The sequence below is a fragment of the Papilio xuthus genome, unplaced genomic scaffold (genome assembly GCF_000836235.2).
Source record: "Papilio xuthus unplaced genomic scaffold, Pxut_1.1 DF827542.1, whole genome shotgun sequence".
In the NCBI taxonomy this organism is placed as follows: domain Eukaryota; kingdom Metazoa; phylum Arthropoda; class Insecta; order Lepidoptera; family Papilionidae; genus Papilio; species Papilio xuthus.
In genome coordinates, this window is record NW_013531107.1 from 348,216 (window position 1) to 361,631 (window position 13,416).

The 13,416-nt window shown below is 33.9% G+C and overlaps 3 protein-coding genes across 3 annotated transcripts; 2 read left to right on the top strand and 1 right to left on the bottom strand.

Moving 5' to 3' along the window:
• The first annotated feature begins 1,700 nt into the window (after nt 1–1,700).
• Nucleotides 1,701–6,818, top strand: Tsen54 (tRNA splicing endonuclease subunit 54). The gene is made up of 6 exons (XM_013314027.1): nt 1,701–1,985; nt 2,059–2,223; nt 2,483–2,630; nt 3,322–3,673; nt 4,200–5,919; nt 6,206–6,818. Exons 1-6 carry the CDS (start codon nt 1,963–1,965, stop codon nt 6,366–6,368), a joined length of 2,571 nt encoding a protein of 856 aa, XP_013169481.1. The 5' UTR covers nt 1,701–1,962; the 3' UTR covers nt 6,369–6,818.
• A 1,884-nt stretch (nt 6,819–8,702) lies between these two features.
• Hs3st-B (Heparan sulfate 3-O sulfotransferase-B) lies at nt 8,703–11,594 on the bottom strand. Its single transcript, XM_013313666.1, has 6 exons — nt 11,420–11,594; nt 10,994–11,211; nt 10,690–10,770; nt 9,704–9,877; nt 9,185–9,410; nt 8,703–8,978 (listed from the first exon to the last, which is right to left on the bottom strand). Exons 1-6 carry the CDS (start codon nt 11,528–11,530, stop codon nt 8,742–8,744), a joined length of 1,047 nt encoding a protein of 348 aa, XP_013169120.1. The 5' UTR covers nt 11,531–11,594; the 3' UTR covers nt 8,703–8,741.
• A 574-nt stretch (nt 11,595–12,168) lies between these two features.
• On the top strand, nt 12,169–13,353 carry LOC106119177 (non-histone protein 10). The gene is made up of 4 exons (XM_013314080.1): nt 12,169–12,380; nt 12,449–12,692; nt 12,846–13,025; nt 13,199–13,353. The coding sequence occupies exons 1-4, from the start codon at nt 12,229–12,231 to the stop codon at nt 13,274–13,276; spliced, it is 654 nt and encodes a 217-aa protein (XP_013169534.1). The 5' UTR covers nt 12,169–12,228; the 3' UTR covers nt 13,277–13,353.
• Nucleotides 13,354–13,416: the final 63 nt, after the last annotated feature.

Below are 13,416 nucleotides of genomic sequence, written 5' to 3' on the forward strand. Positions count from 1 at the left end.
AAACACGTTTTACGGCAAAAAACGACCGATAACACTATCCATCACCCCATTATTTTCACGACTTGAAGTTAGCAGCAGAAGCTCACGTCAAAATATACCGTAAATAACACCGTATGCTCGAGAGGCGCACCACTCTTAAGTTACATCTGCACATAACTTAAATTCACGTGCATGTTCGTGTTTCGATTCAGAAATTGATATATCAAGATTTTGAAGCTTTAAATCGATGCCGGCCGGCTTTAGCGTACGTGGACGAACGACTATCGGCGTGTCGTAGCTAAGCTATGGACTTGGCAAGGCGGTTTCGCTGGCGAGGGGGCGGCGCGTCGTATAAACTCGTATTACAATACGTTAAATCGCCTCCAGCCCTCGTCGACTGCAGTCGCAATGAGCGTGTACTCTACTGCGACATCCTAGAGTACACTCTTAACGTACACACGGCCAATTAACTTGAGCTTAATGACGCTTTTCCATTTCAGAGCGCGGAGACTTTAGTTACTACTGTTATTATCTTTCTGAAACAAAGTACCGGTTACTTTTTAAAACGTATAAATGTTGGATATTTTCTTGTATGTAGATTCTAGAAATATTATTTTATTAATTAATAATTAATTGATAATTAGTAAAAAGAATACAGGTAATTTATCAACAAAGCCCCCGTACCATGGAAAAGGATTTAACATTGAAGAAAACGACGAAGATGAAAAGCGGCAATTTATCCGGTTCATATCTTTCTGTACATTTCATTACTTCCGCTATGTATGGACACGACGGGGTTGAGTCGGGGTTGCTCGTGCAAGCTCGGTCGTCTTCGGCTAATTCCGACGGACTAATCGATACCCGTCAGGCATGCTACGCTACCGTGAATAGATGCTACGAGTCTACAACCGTAGCCTACGCTACAACTCCGGCTGTATTTAATGGTCGACGAACTTGACACCACACGTAGAGTTCGTTACATAAAATCCCACGGAACTTGCTCAATTAAATAATATAAGTTGCTGTGTGTGCTTGTGGTTTTTTTTTCAATTTATCGCTAAAAGATTCGAACTTGGTTTGTTTTTAATTTAAATATTCGACAAGTCTCTTATTGAATTTTCAGAGCCTTTGAATCCTGATTTTTTTTTAATATTGTATCGCGTAATTTAATATTTAGCAACTGCTTCCTCCGAGTCTTTAATCCGAGCTCTCCCCTAATAACATGCTAAGTAATTGACAATATTACCCATTTAATACGCCCCTTTCAAGGGTTTGGTAGTCAAGAATATTTCTCTTCTTCTCGAAGAAATCTCTAAATGTTATTTTCAGCTTTTACTACGAAAAATTAAAGATCTTTAGATGTCCTTTCGTGATATTTGAAGAAACGTAAAAAAAAATATTGCGGCCCTCTTGCGCTCAAACTAAGAAACTTCGGATTATACAATTTTAAATTTTATCATATTATATTTTAGGGCAAGGATTCAGTGTTGAATCTTTCCCCATAAAAATGTTGTACTTTTACAACTTGAAAATGTAGTGAGCGTAATGTTGGTTGTTTGTCAAGGTAAAACACAACTTTATATAAAAAATATTAATGCTTCTGCTGGCAGCATTTTACTGAAGATTTTTTTTGTTTGCAACACTTTTCGCAATTTGCGTCAAGGTGTGTGTGTGTGACACACCCAAAGAGTATGGTATACTTACTATACTCTTTGGGTGTGTCATGTGTCAAGTGTCAAAATGTCAGCTTTTCACAAGTTGTCTGTAATTCTCATTGATTTGTTATAGTTTCTTTAAGTTTTACTAATGTTAAACCAATTTTTAATGTTACTTTGTTATGTTATAAATAAATGAATACGTATGTAATGTGGTCGTCATGCATCCGGTAGTCTCAATGCTCAAATGAATAATAGAAATATTATAAAAGTTGTTTCAAAAAATTGTCTTTTAACATATTTTAGTGTTGAATAGAAGAACGGCACAATGAATAAACCAGTTATTTTATCGTTAGTATACATTTTAATTTGATACAGTAGCATGACAGTCACCTTTTTGTTGATTGTAACTAAATTATTACAGTGGATACGACCTTGTGGCTAAAGGAATAACTAAAAATCAAGCAACTTTACCTGAATTGGGCTTGAAAGATATATTCCCTAATGGCTCTTGGCTCGAGGCTAAGCAGATACAATCCGCTATAGATGCTCGAAAACAACTTATTGCTGCCGAACGAATTGAAAAAAGGTAAATGTAACTTGCTATTAAATACTTTGTGTTAGCAGTTTTATCAAAAAGTTAATGCGTGTACATGTATGTGTTGTCCAAAAAGATCTATTACAACTCGAACTATCAAAGTTTCTCATAGTGTATTCTAGATATTGCTTGACAAATTCTCTTTCATCCGAGGTAAAAACATTATCACGTGGAATATGTTACATTTAAACAAAGGGATAATCCAAGATTAAGAAGATGAATTATATAATTATGAATTCATTTGTTTTAGTGGTATGTTGAGTCATGCAGAATGGAGAGAAAACTTGATGTTAGCGGCGGTGATACAAAAATCAGGTGGTCATTGGCAGTTCATGGGGCATAATGTTGGAAAACAATTATATTTATATCCCGAAGAAGCCCTTTTCTTGATGGAAATTGTAAGTTTACAATATTTGAGTATTATTTATCTCAGTGCCGTTGCTAGTTTAGGTTGTGTTTGGGTGACTGATTCACTGGACAGTAAACCACAGATCTGAGAATTACAGTCTAAGATTACTTTGTTAACTTCTCCCCTCCAAGGCAAGGGGTATAAAAGGAGGGCACCATAGAAGTCTCACCGGGGCACTGTAGTACACTATAGGGCACTAGAGTAAAAACCATTACTGATGTATTATTCATGTATTTTACTTGTCCAAATTTTCTTATCATAGTAACCTTTTTTTATTAAAACACTAGCCGTCGCCCGCGACTCTGTCCGCGTGGGTATATAAAAAAACTTAATATATAGATAAGTTAAATAAAAAGAAGCTCTTCAAGGCATAAATTCGAAAAAAAAGAATAAGTAGTAGCCTATGTCCGTCTCCTGGCTCTAAGCTACCTCCTCGCCAATTTTCAGCCATATTGGTAAAGCCATTCGTGAGTTATAAATAGTGTAACTAACATGACTTTCTTTTATATATATAGATTAGCAGAATTTACTAATTTCCTTTGGCTATGTTATGGTTTAAGACAATAGTTGAATTGGCTGATGAATCCACTGCCACAATATTGATAGTTTGTACTTGTAATTTGTCTTGTAAGTGTAATTTGGCTATCGGTGCTTTTATCTGATGGTTTTTATATTTTCAGAATAGTCTACTCCTTAAACATAATGATGTAAAAGTTTCTCTACAACAAGCCTATGATTTATTGCTAAGAGATAAAACATCGTTTATTCAATATAAAGTTTACGCAACTTTGAGTAGATGGGGTTATAAAGTGTTTAGACATATGGATACAAATGCTTTGGATATATGTTATACAGATGAAACAAATATTACATCAGAAGGAAATAATTCAGAAAATTCATTAATGAAAATAGTTGATGATGAATTAAAAATTGTGGAAACTGATAAACAGAGTGATGTGATATTATTAAGCAATGATGATGAAGAGAGATGTAATTTAAAAAGAAAATCATCAGTAGTTGATGATCCCGATGGTAAGTAATATTTTTTGTTTTTATTTATCCATGTAACTAGCTGTTGCAAGTGACTTCGTTCGCACAGAATTGAAAAAGATCTTAATTAGTAGCCTATGTGTTCTTCCGTACTGTGTTTTACATTTATACCAAATTTCAAAAGAATCTATGCAAGCCGGTCTTGACATAACTTGTAACAAACGTCCAAATTTCATTCCAATTCCAAATTCGCGTTTTATACTTGTAAGATTTGAGAAAAATGACATGACGAAAACGTATGACCAATTATTTACGATTAAATTATTCACACTTTCGTGAGACATTATAACAAACTTGTATAAACACGGCTAAACACTCACGTATATTCGTCCGGTGTCGGCACCGACTAGTCAGTGAGCGACTGGCCACGTCCGCGAAATAATACCAGTCCCACTCACTTTGATGCAGGACTCCCGATGGGCTCGAAACTAGTCGGTGCCGCCACCGGACGAATATACGTCAGTGTTTAGCCGTTTTTATACAAGTTAATTATTATTTACGTTTTCAGATTTGCAAATTAATGAAATGGGCGAAACTCCAAATTGTAAAAAGCCTAAAAGTAAAGATCAATCATTTATCTATCTATATAAAATAGATAAATTAAAAAACAGACAATTAAAGCCATGTAATACAAATGAACTGCACAAATACTTTGAAAATATACCAAATTTATTAAACAGTGAAGTAGTAACTCTAAATGTACCTAACGAAAGATTCATTCCAAAGAATATATCCTTTAATAAAAGTACTTATGTACTTAATTTGAACTCAGTAAGAACTAAACAATTACGTGTCCCATCTCCACAAGAATCTCAAACATCTAATTCTACAGATGACATTAATAGAGCTAACTTTACGAGAATTCGTGGCAATTATAACAGATATCAAATACCACCATACATACATTATTCCCCTATGAATGACCCAAGGAATATTCCATACCGACCATTTAACTGGTGGCATTCATATGCAAGAGTTAATAACTATAATTTCAATATGTCATTTCAAAGACCACTTTTAGGTAATAATTTCAATATGTCATTTCAAAGACCACTTTTAGGAAATTTGCTCTTCCCACCCAGATTTCAATATTTCCCTAGATATCAAAACTTTTATAGACCGCGTAATAATTTTAATCGTCCATATAATCGACGACAAAGGAAAAGATCGCGAGATAGTACCAAGAAATTTCATTTGGAATCTTTAAAGAGATTAGCTGCGAGATTAAAAAATCTTGTTACATCTGGACAAGTGCATACAGAACCATTGGCTGCTATAAACAATTTAATACAGACGTATAATTCTCGTTATGCTTCGAAAATTAAACTTTCAAATGATTACGAAATTATTGAAGATCATAATATTTTAGACACGATAGAACTAGATGACGATGGTGAACAGATAAAGAAAAAACCACGTTTATCAGACTCCGATACTTATACTATTAATTTTAATAACATAATAGAAATGGCAGAAAGACTAAAGAAACTTGAAAATGATAATAAATCATCTGCACGTCATAGAAGAGCATTTTCCAATCTAATTAAAACATTCAATAAATCTTACAACGCAGATATTTATGTGACAAATAATTTTAAAGTTCTCGATAGAAGTTTTATAAGTCTAGAAAGTTCTTCAGATTCTGACTGCGTAATAGATGAGAATGCTAACTCTAGTGGTAAAAAAGTACGGAATCCATTTAACATATTAAAACGTCTTTCTGAAAAACGCAACAAATCATTAGACGCGCCAAGCACAAGTAGTGATTTTAATAATGAAAAATATGAATCAGACGATTATCGTGACATAATACAAAAGAATCTAAGTAAAGAATGGATACCGGATGATAACGATTTTGGAAGACCTGAAATTTATGGTATTAATAACGAATCAAATATAGCCAATTTATTTTACGAATTTCTAAAATTTCATCCAGAAAATTATGAAAATTGGTTAGACCTGAAAGTATCTTTCTTGAGTAGTCTAGAAGAGACTGCAGATTTTTTTAGAAAAAAGACTAACACAGTAAGCGTACAGAACAGATCTTTAGTATCACCTGAAGATTGTGTCGACATAGTTTCAGTGTTGAAAAAGTTAAGCATTATTAAATCTCATAATGAGACCGGTGAAACAAATATTAAAATAGATTTCAATGTATACAACAGAGATGTACAACATTTTAGAAAGACCAATCCTCCTGTACCACATTTCAGAATTTCATGCTTAGAGTAAGTATAAAAAGTATAGGTAATGTTTATAACATGAATAAGAATATTTTATTATATATAGCAGTTGTTAACTGCGACTCCGTCCGCGCGGAATTAAAAAAAACTTAATTAGTAGTCTACGTGTTCTTCCAGATTATGTTCTACATCTATGCCGAATTTTAGTAAGATCCATGCATCCGTTCTGAAGATATCTTCTTACAAATATCCATCCATCCATCTTAATATATTAGTAATATAAGATACGTCTTTTTTAATTCCTATCGTTGTATTCGTGTATTTTTTTCAGCGAATCAGAGAAATTTCCCAGCGGCGAAGAAATAGCAAGCCTTCACGCAAAATATAATGATGACGTACGAATAATATTTGCTATAGTCGGCACAGGCACAATTAACTTTGTACAAATAAAACCAATTAGTTTACCTACACACATTTCTAATAATGTGACCTGATTATCTCTTACTAATATAATAAAACAAGTATATCAATAATTCGTTTTTATTACAACTATTATTATAATTTTGACATTTAAAGCTATATTTTTAAAACGAATCATGGCACGTGTGATAAGGATGGCTCTGTGCATTAATACTAAGTGTAGCATTCGTTGTGTTGTATTTGGCTCGTTCACGTACCGACACGTGTTACCGGTCCAACGGTCTGACATCGACTGACGTCACCTCTCTACGGCATGTACTTATAGCGTGTACGCCCGAGACAAACAACACTACGTTTATGCATACACTACACTAAGTTTAACAAGTAAAATGGAATAACAATCAAAATTACACTTAACAGTCTGTTTCATCTTCGCAATATTTCGTTTAAATACACAACCACTAGAAATTATTTTTGATTTAATTTTATCTATTCGTAAAGAGGGTAGACTTAAAAAAATCCAGTAAAAAAAACATTCAATGTGTTCTAGTAAAGTCATTCACAAATAGAATAGCGATTATTCTACAAATTAAAAACTGGACTCAAAACAACTATTTTTATTTAATTAAATTTGTTTTATGTCTACCCTCTAATAAGTCTTCAGACCAACTTATAACTACATATTCAAGAATACCCATTACCACAACCGTTGTTTGTAATGTATTATAATTACAATTATAAATTATTCTACAATATAAGGAACTAATCAATGATATGATAGGAACTTCCTATTAACCTACTAACTATAAAATTACACCAAAAATGGTGAAGATAAAACTACAACACAAAACTTAGCAAAACGAGTACTGCTTTTTAGTCATATTCAAGCTACAAAATGTCAAATACCTAAAGAAAAAAGTTAAAATAGGAAACGTACAGGATTTCTTGTTGTTTCTTAAGCAATTACAATACAAGTTATTACTAGAAATATATATTAATTTCTATGTACTTTATAAATCCAAGTACCAAGTAGTATGGTTCTTTATCAGAAATTATCATTATGTATTACTTTAGTTTTATTTGATATGTCCTAACCCAACCTTACATGTTAAAAGCGCAAAACACAACAATTTTGTATATGTTTATCGATTTCTAGCCTAATTTTTGGAAGCAATACTATGATATTAAATACTATGAGTACGTAATTGTATTAACTATTTTTTTATATAAAAACAATAATTCAAATAACGATTAGTTAACCTGGGTACTAACGGACGTTACAAGGTGTAATGTAACATGTTACACGGCAAGCATTCATCAGTCAGTGCGTTGTGTTCCCCGTAACATAACGTACTGTATAATTTTAGTGAATGCTCGCCGTGTTTCATGTTACATTACACCTCATAACGTCGGTCACTCCCCAACTTTAGAGCTTTAAATGTGTTTTTAGTAAAAAAAATATGCTTTTTATTGGTTACATATTAAAAGAGAAAAATCATTAACGCGTTTATATTTACTGTATAAAAATGTGTCTCAAAACACCCTAAAACTTCACGTTAACGGTATTTGGTACGAGTGCTTAATACATATAAGTATAAGAACAAGTTAAGGAAGTAATAAAAAAGAAAGGGGATAGATTAAAATAAGTATCACAAAATATTTTCTTTTGCCGCATTCATTCATAGTTAATAATTTATAACCTAATAAAAAATGATACCGACATCAAAAAGAAAAATTCAATGCTTTGGCTATAAGCAAATTCATCATTTGACATACATACAACAACATGGCTATGGTCATGATTAAATAACTAAAATTAGTTAACTTTTAATAAGCGTAAAACTTTATATATTTTTTGAGATTATTAGGATTGCTCTACATCTAGAATAAGACTATAACTATAACTTGTTCCTAAAGAATTATTATTTTTCGCTGATTTTATGTGTCATTCACGACTACTACACATACTAAAGCGCGCTATAGAAACTAAAAATGTAATTTTATATTTCAAGTGGTTACATACATTTACTGTAGTTTGGTAGTATGACTATATTATGAATACATTTCTAATTGTTTTTTTTTTTATATCATAAGGTGGCAAACGAGCGAGCGGCCGTGCTGACGTGCGTGACCGCTGCCCATAGACATACGCAATTACATATGCGTTGCCTACCTTTAATCGACGGAGGAGAGGATGCACATTAATAAAATATATTCCCTTTCCATGCATCCTCTCATCCGGAAAGTTCACTTTCACTTCCCATCCTTTCCTTATAAGAAAAAAGGTGGGAAGAGAATGAGGACTAAATGAGGCCTCCGGGACGTACACTCATCAGACGAAACGCGGAATTGCTTCCACTTCACGCTTATCTTCTGTGTGGTCGTGGTATTTCACCGGGCGAGCCGGGCCCATTCGTGCGAAGATGTTAAAGCGGGCTCTACCACTGTTAAGGCCATCCAAAATTAATACCAGATAACTCATAAAACCTCTCATTAAAGGGTCTATAATATTCTCTCAGACGCTCGATTGTCACAGGATCTATGTACGGATGGTTGCGACCTTTCGTCTTACCCAAACAATGTGGTGTCGACTTTCCTTCCGACTTAAGAAGGCAGGGAAACCCTTTTGTAGAGTTGAAATAGAAATGTTTGTCTGTAATCAATCGCTTCAACCCAAGGAACTCCTGTAACAAAGAAATATTTTTGACGTTTTTCATGAAAACATTATTTTCTTACACAACTATAATTGTATCCGATTCTAGATCCTAATATAAGTAGCATACTTCTTTGATACTTTCGGACGAAGGAGACCCCGGCTTTTTTATTTCTTTGTACTTACCTCTGCTAGTAACATAAGTCGCTTAGCTTATTCTACTAAAAAAAAACAAACCTGTACTCTAGCCATCTCAGCTGCGGGATCAGCAACCAATCTCTCTCCACTAATAAGCAGCAGTCTAGAGCGAGGGAACCTTCGCAACCAGCGACGCAGCGGCCTCGCGTATACGCCCAGTCGCACCGGCGGCCACGACGCGTCAACGACGGACCACGTCCCACCCCAACCCACTGTACTATTAACTAGCGCTAAATCCTCGAACCTCGGCAGACTCGGCCTTTTACTGAAATATAAAATAAACATGTGAATTCAACTTATTTAGTACTTGGTTGAAAGAGGCCCCATCAAAATAAGTTTTTCTCCGTAAAATAGGAAAAATCCTCTTGGATGAAGATTTCAAACCACTAACAAAAAATAACAATAGTTTCCTCAAAATCTGTTGCCGATGCCGGGATGGACCGATGAAATTTCGGAATACTCAAAACCAAAAGTGCGTAAAGTCAACTATCAAGTCAACTACTGCTAGATTTTTTTTTTTCGAAACGAGATACTGGCAAATAATAGAAGTATTCTTACCTAGCAGATTGCGTATAATCACTAATAGCTCTGGTGACTGGGTCTCGTACGACAGCTAACAGTCTGACAGCGGGGTTCATAGCATAGACACGTCGCGGCGCGGACCGTGTCACCCAGTACGACGGTGTCTTTTCCATCGTTATCTGACCTTCTATCGTTGCTGGCATTTTCTCTCTAAAAGGACCGTTAATTCTATTTTAAACTACCAAATATTGTGTTATATATAAAATAGATCAAGACACATTTATATGTCTATTTTATTTTGAAATAATTATACGGCGATATATACTCTTAAGTATACGTAAGTGTCTCTGAGTACTATTTTTTATCATATGACAAATCATAGCATAACCTCAGCGCATAAGTGGGCCGTCGCAACTTGGCCGATTTCCTAATGAGAACAATTGACAAAAGTATTAACATCCTGCCTATTTTAATGAGTATTATTCATACTCATAAAACTATTACGTTAGATATATCGTATTTTTTTATATCATAAGGTGGCAAACGAGCGAGCGGCCACCTGAAATCGCTGATATAGCGAAGTGACCGTTGCCCATAGACATACGCAGTTGCATATGCGTTGCCTACCTTTCATCGACGGAGGAGAGGATGCACAGAAAGAAAATATATTCCCTTTCCATGCATCCTCTCATCCGGGAAGTCCACTTCCACCTCCTTTCCTTATAATAAAAAGGTGGGAAGGGAAAGGGTACTGAATTAGGCCTCCGGGACGCACACTCATCAGACGAAACGCGGAATTGCTTCCACCACTGTTAAAATGCTGTATGATATATAGATAAGTAAAAATATGAGATTGTAAAATACCATCACTCGCAAATGGAATATAACGTGGGGGCTAGCACGTACCATCTTTTGACCACATCATCACTTAACATCACGTGAAATCGTGTTCAAGCACTGACTTATGCAATATAAAATAGTAAAGTCTTATATATCTAATATATAAATATAAAAGTTCATACCGATACCATTCGAAACCCTTATGATAGAACTTATCAAAAAAGTGGACCTCTGATCCAGCAGCTCGCACGTCTGGGTGTAACCTAAAAATAAAACAAAAGTTATGGATGTAGAAAAATTAAGCTTATTTAAGTCAAAGGTCAGTAGATTAACAGTAAACCCAACACACAATACCACGTCCCACGGCCTCTATATGATTGTAGTTGATTATCATGCAAAGCGCTGCCACAGCGTGGACGCCGCGTGGTCTAAATTTGATAAAAAAAAGTACCTACCACCTAAATAATCTATGAAACTTTAAGTTACCTTAAAAATTCAAGTAGTGCGCGTGTTCCACATTTCTTAACGCCGATAATCAAGGCATCTGGCAGTCTCTTAGTGGGCACTAAATTTTGATTTTTCAGTCTCCTGTATTTACTTTCAAGGCTATCGTCTGTTTTGTACCCAAGAAGGGAAACAAATCGGATCGTCGCACTTTTATAACTTGATATGTGGTGTGCGTTAAAAAATGTTTTGAAATTGAACTACAAGAGAAAATATATTTTAGAGTAACCGTGAGATCCCGACACCAAAATCTTCGTATTTCTCTGCCTGTGACATAACAGAGATAAGGTAACAGTATGTTTTAAAAGAGGTATTGAATTTCAGAAACCGACAATAAGAAGATATCAAAAACAAAACAATATTCATGAAACAAGTCAATTATTTAAAGAAGCGATAAAATTAACTTACCTTTTTTTCGTCAACTAAGCAAGTATTTAATAGATAAATTAAATACAATAAAAACAGAAATATAAAATATATAAACACATTTCTTTTCGATAAAGCCGGAACACATTTCATTGCTTTTCTTGATAAACATTTGTGCAATGTAATGAGTATATTTATCTAAATATTTTTTCACAATAACTATCATTTAATAAACTTCAACGACCAAAAACAAAACATAACTGCACGCAAAAATATAAGGACAAATAACATATTTTGCGAATGAAAATTCGATCAATGTTTTTGTAAAAATCAACCTTATGATTTGCCGGATCTGCACCGGCTCTACCGCGCAAACGCCAACAATAATTGTGATTAGCGAATACTGCGAATAAAGGTTAAAGGTAAACTAAGACATGAGTAAAGAAAGTAAGAGTAGTAAAGAAGTAAAGTAATGTTTTTTATGTTATAAGATTAACACAATATACATTTTCCAGCAATGAACACCGCCTACTTAAATATTTTGCAACAAATTGCTTGGAAAAACGAAATTTTAAATTAAACGTTAATGATGAAAGACCTGTTTTTAATTTAATTCTAAAGTAAATGCACATAATATTCTACTGAACAAGTGTTTAATTATAAAAAATCGTATTTTTACAATCGTAATTATTTTTATTTTCAAATTAATTTTGTGATTTTTTTATTTAATCTGAGTATCAAAACATGCAGTGCTGCCAACGTAAACAAATTTTAACAAATGACAGGCGAGCGACAACTAAATAAAAAGAAATTTTGTTGTGTTGAACTTTGTAGCTTTGAAATAATTTAAAATGACAGTCCAGCAGATTAACTCGAATATTTCTGACGACTCAGATGATATGGTTAGTTTACCTTCCGAGGAGGATATTTGCAGACGAAAATATCAGTTATTGTTAGAGCGATGTGAGGTACTGCAACAGGATAACGAAAGAATTGTAAATAGGTTCGTGTTTTAGCGCGATGTTATTATTTGTGTGTTACTGAAGTATGATAGGATTGCATTCCTTGCAGGATACATGAAGTTAAAAGAATAACAAAACGATATAAGAAAGATATAAAACTTCTGGTTGAAAGACTGGATAAACATGGTGATCCGTTCAGAATAACAGCTGTGGAGGTTGATGTTAAGCCAGAGGTGACATCGCGGGTCGCTCGTCCTGTAACCAAATCTCAACCGATGCCAAGAAATGCTGAAAAGCAAAACGCTACAGGAGGCAAGAAAACAGGAACAAAAAGAAAAAGTAAAGCAGATAAGGTTAGTTTACACTAGTGTTTCTATATTATAAATTTCTCTCATGATCTCAACAATATAAAAAATATAACCAATACCATTTTATAAAATAATATGTGTACAGTTACAACAATTATGAAATGTCAAGTGTGAATAATGAAAATCCTTTCATTTTAGCCTGAAAGAGATCCAAATGCTCCGAAAAAACCCTGCAATGCTTTCTTCCAATTTTGTCAAGAACAGAGACCTTTAGTTGTAGCTGAAACTGCTACAGAAATGGGATCAGAGCCTTCAAAACAGGAAATAACGAGGCAATTAGCTTCAAGATGGAGAAACCTGACTCATGATGAAAAGAGAGTATGTATCCTTGTTATTCATCTGCTTATTTTTATTGCCACGGTGGAAATGATAATGTTGCTTAGTGGAAAAGTGGTCTTACAAATTATATTTACTGTACATGTTAAGATATAATCTGTATGAAGATAGTATATATTTCGTTCTCTTTTTATGCCAATTTGTTTTTTTTTCAGGTATATGTGGCTATGTTTGAGAGATCGAAAGAGAAATATGTAGAAGAAATGTCAGCCTACATAAAGAAGGAACAATGACATTGGTACCAACATTACTCAGTTATTCTCTTGTGATAGTCAGCTTTAAGTTATATTAAACCATTTAATATTTACTACTTGAATTTTTATTCAGAATTTGAAATTTGTATTAAGAGATGTCATATACTCTGTTCTATACA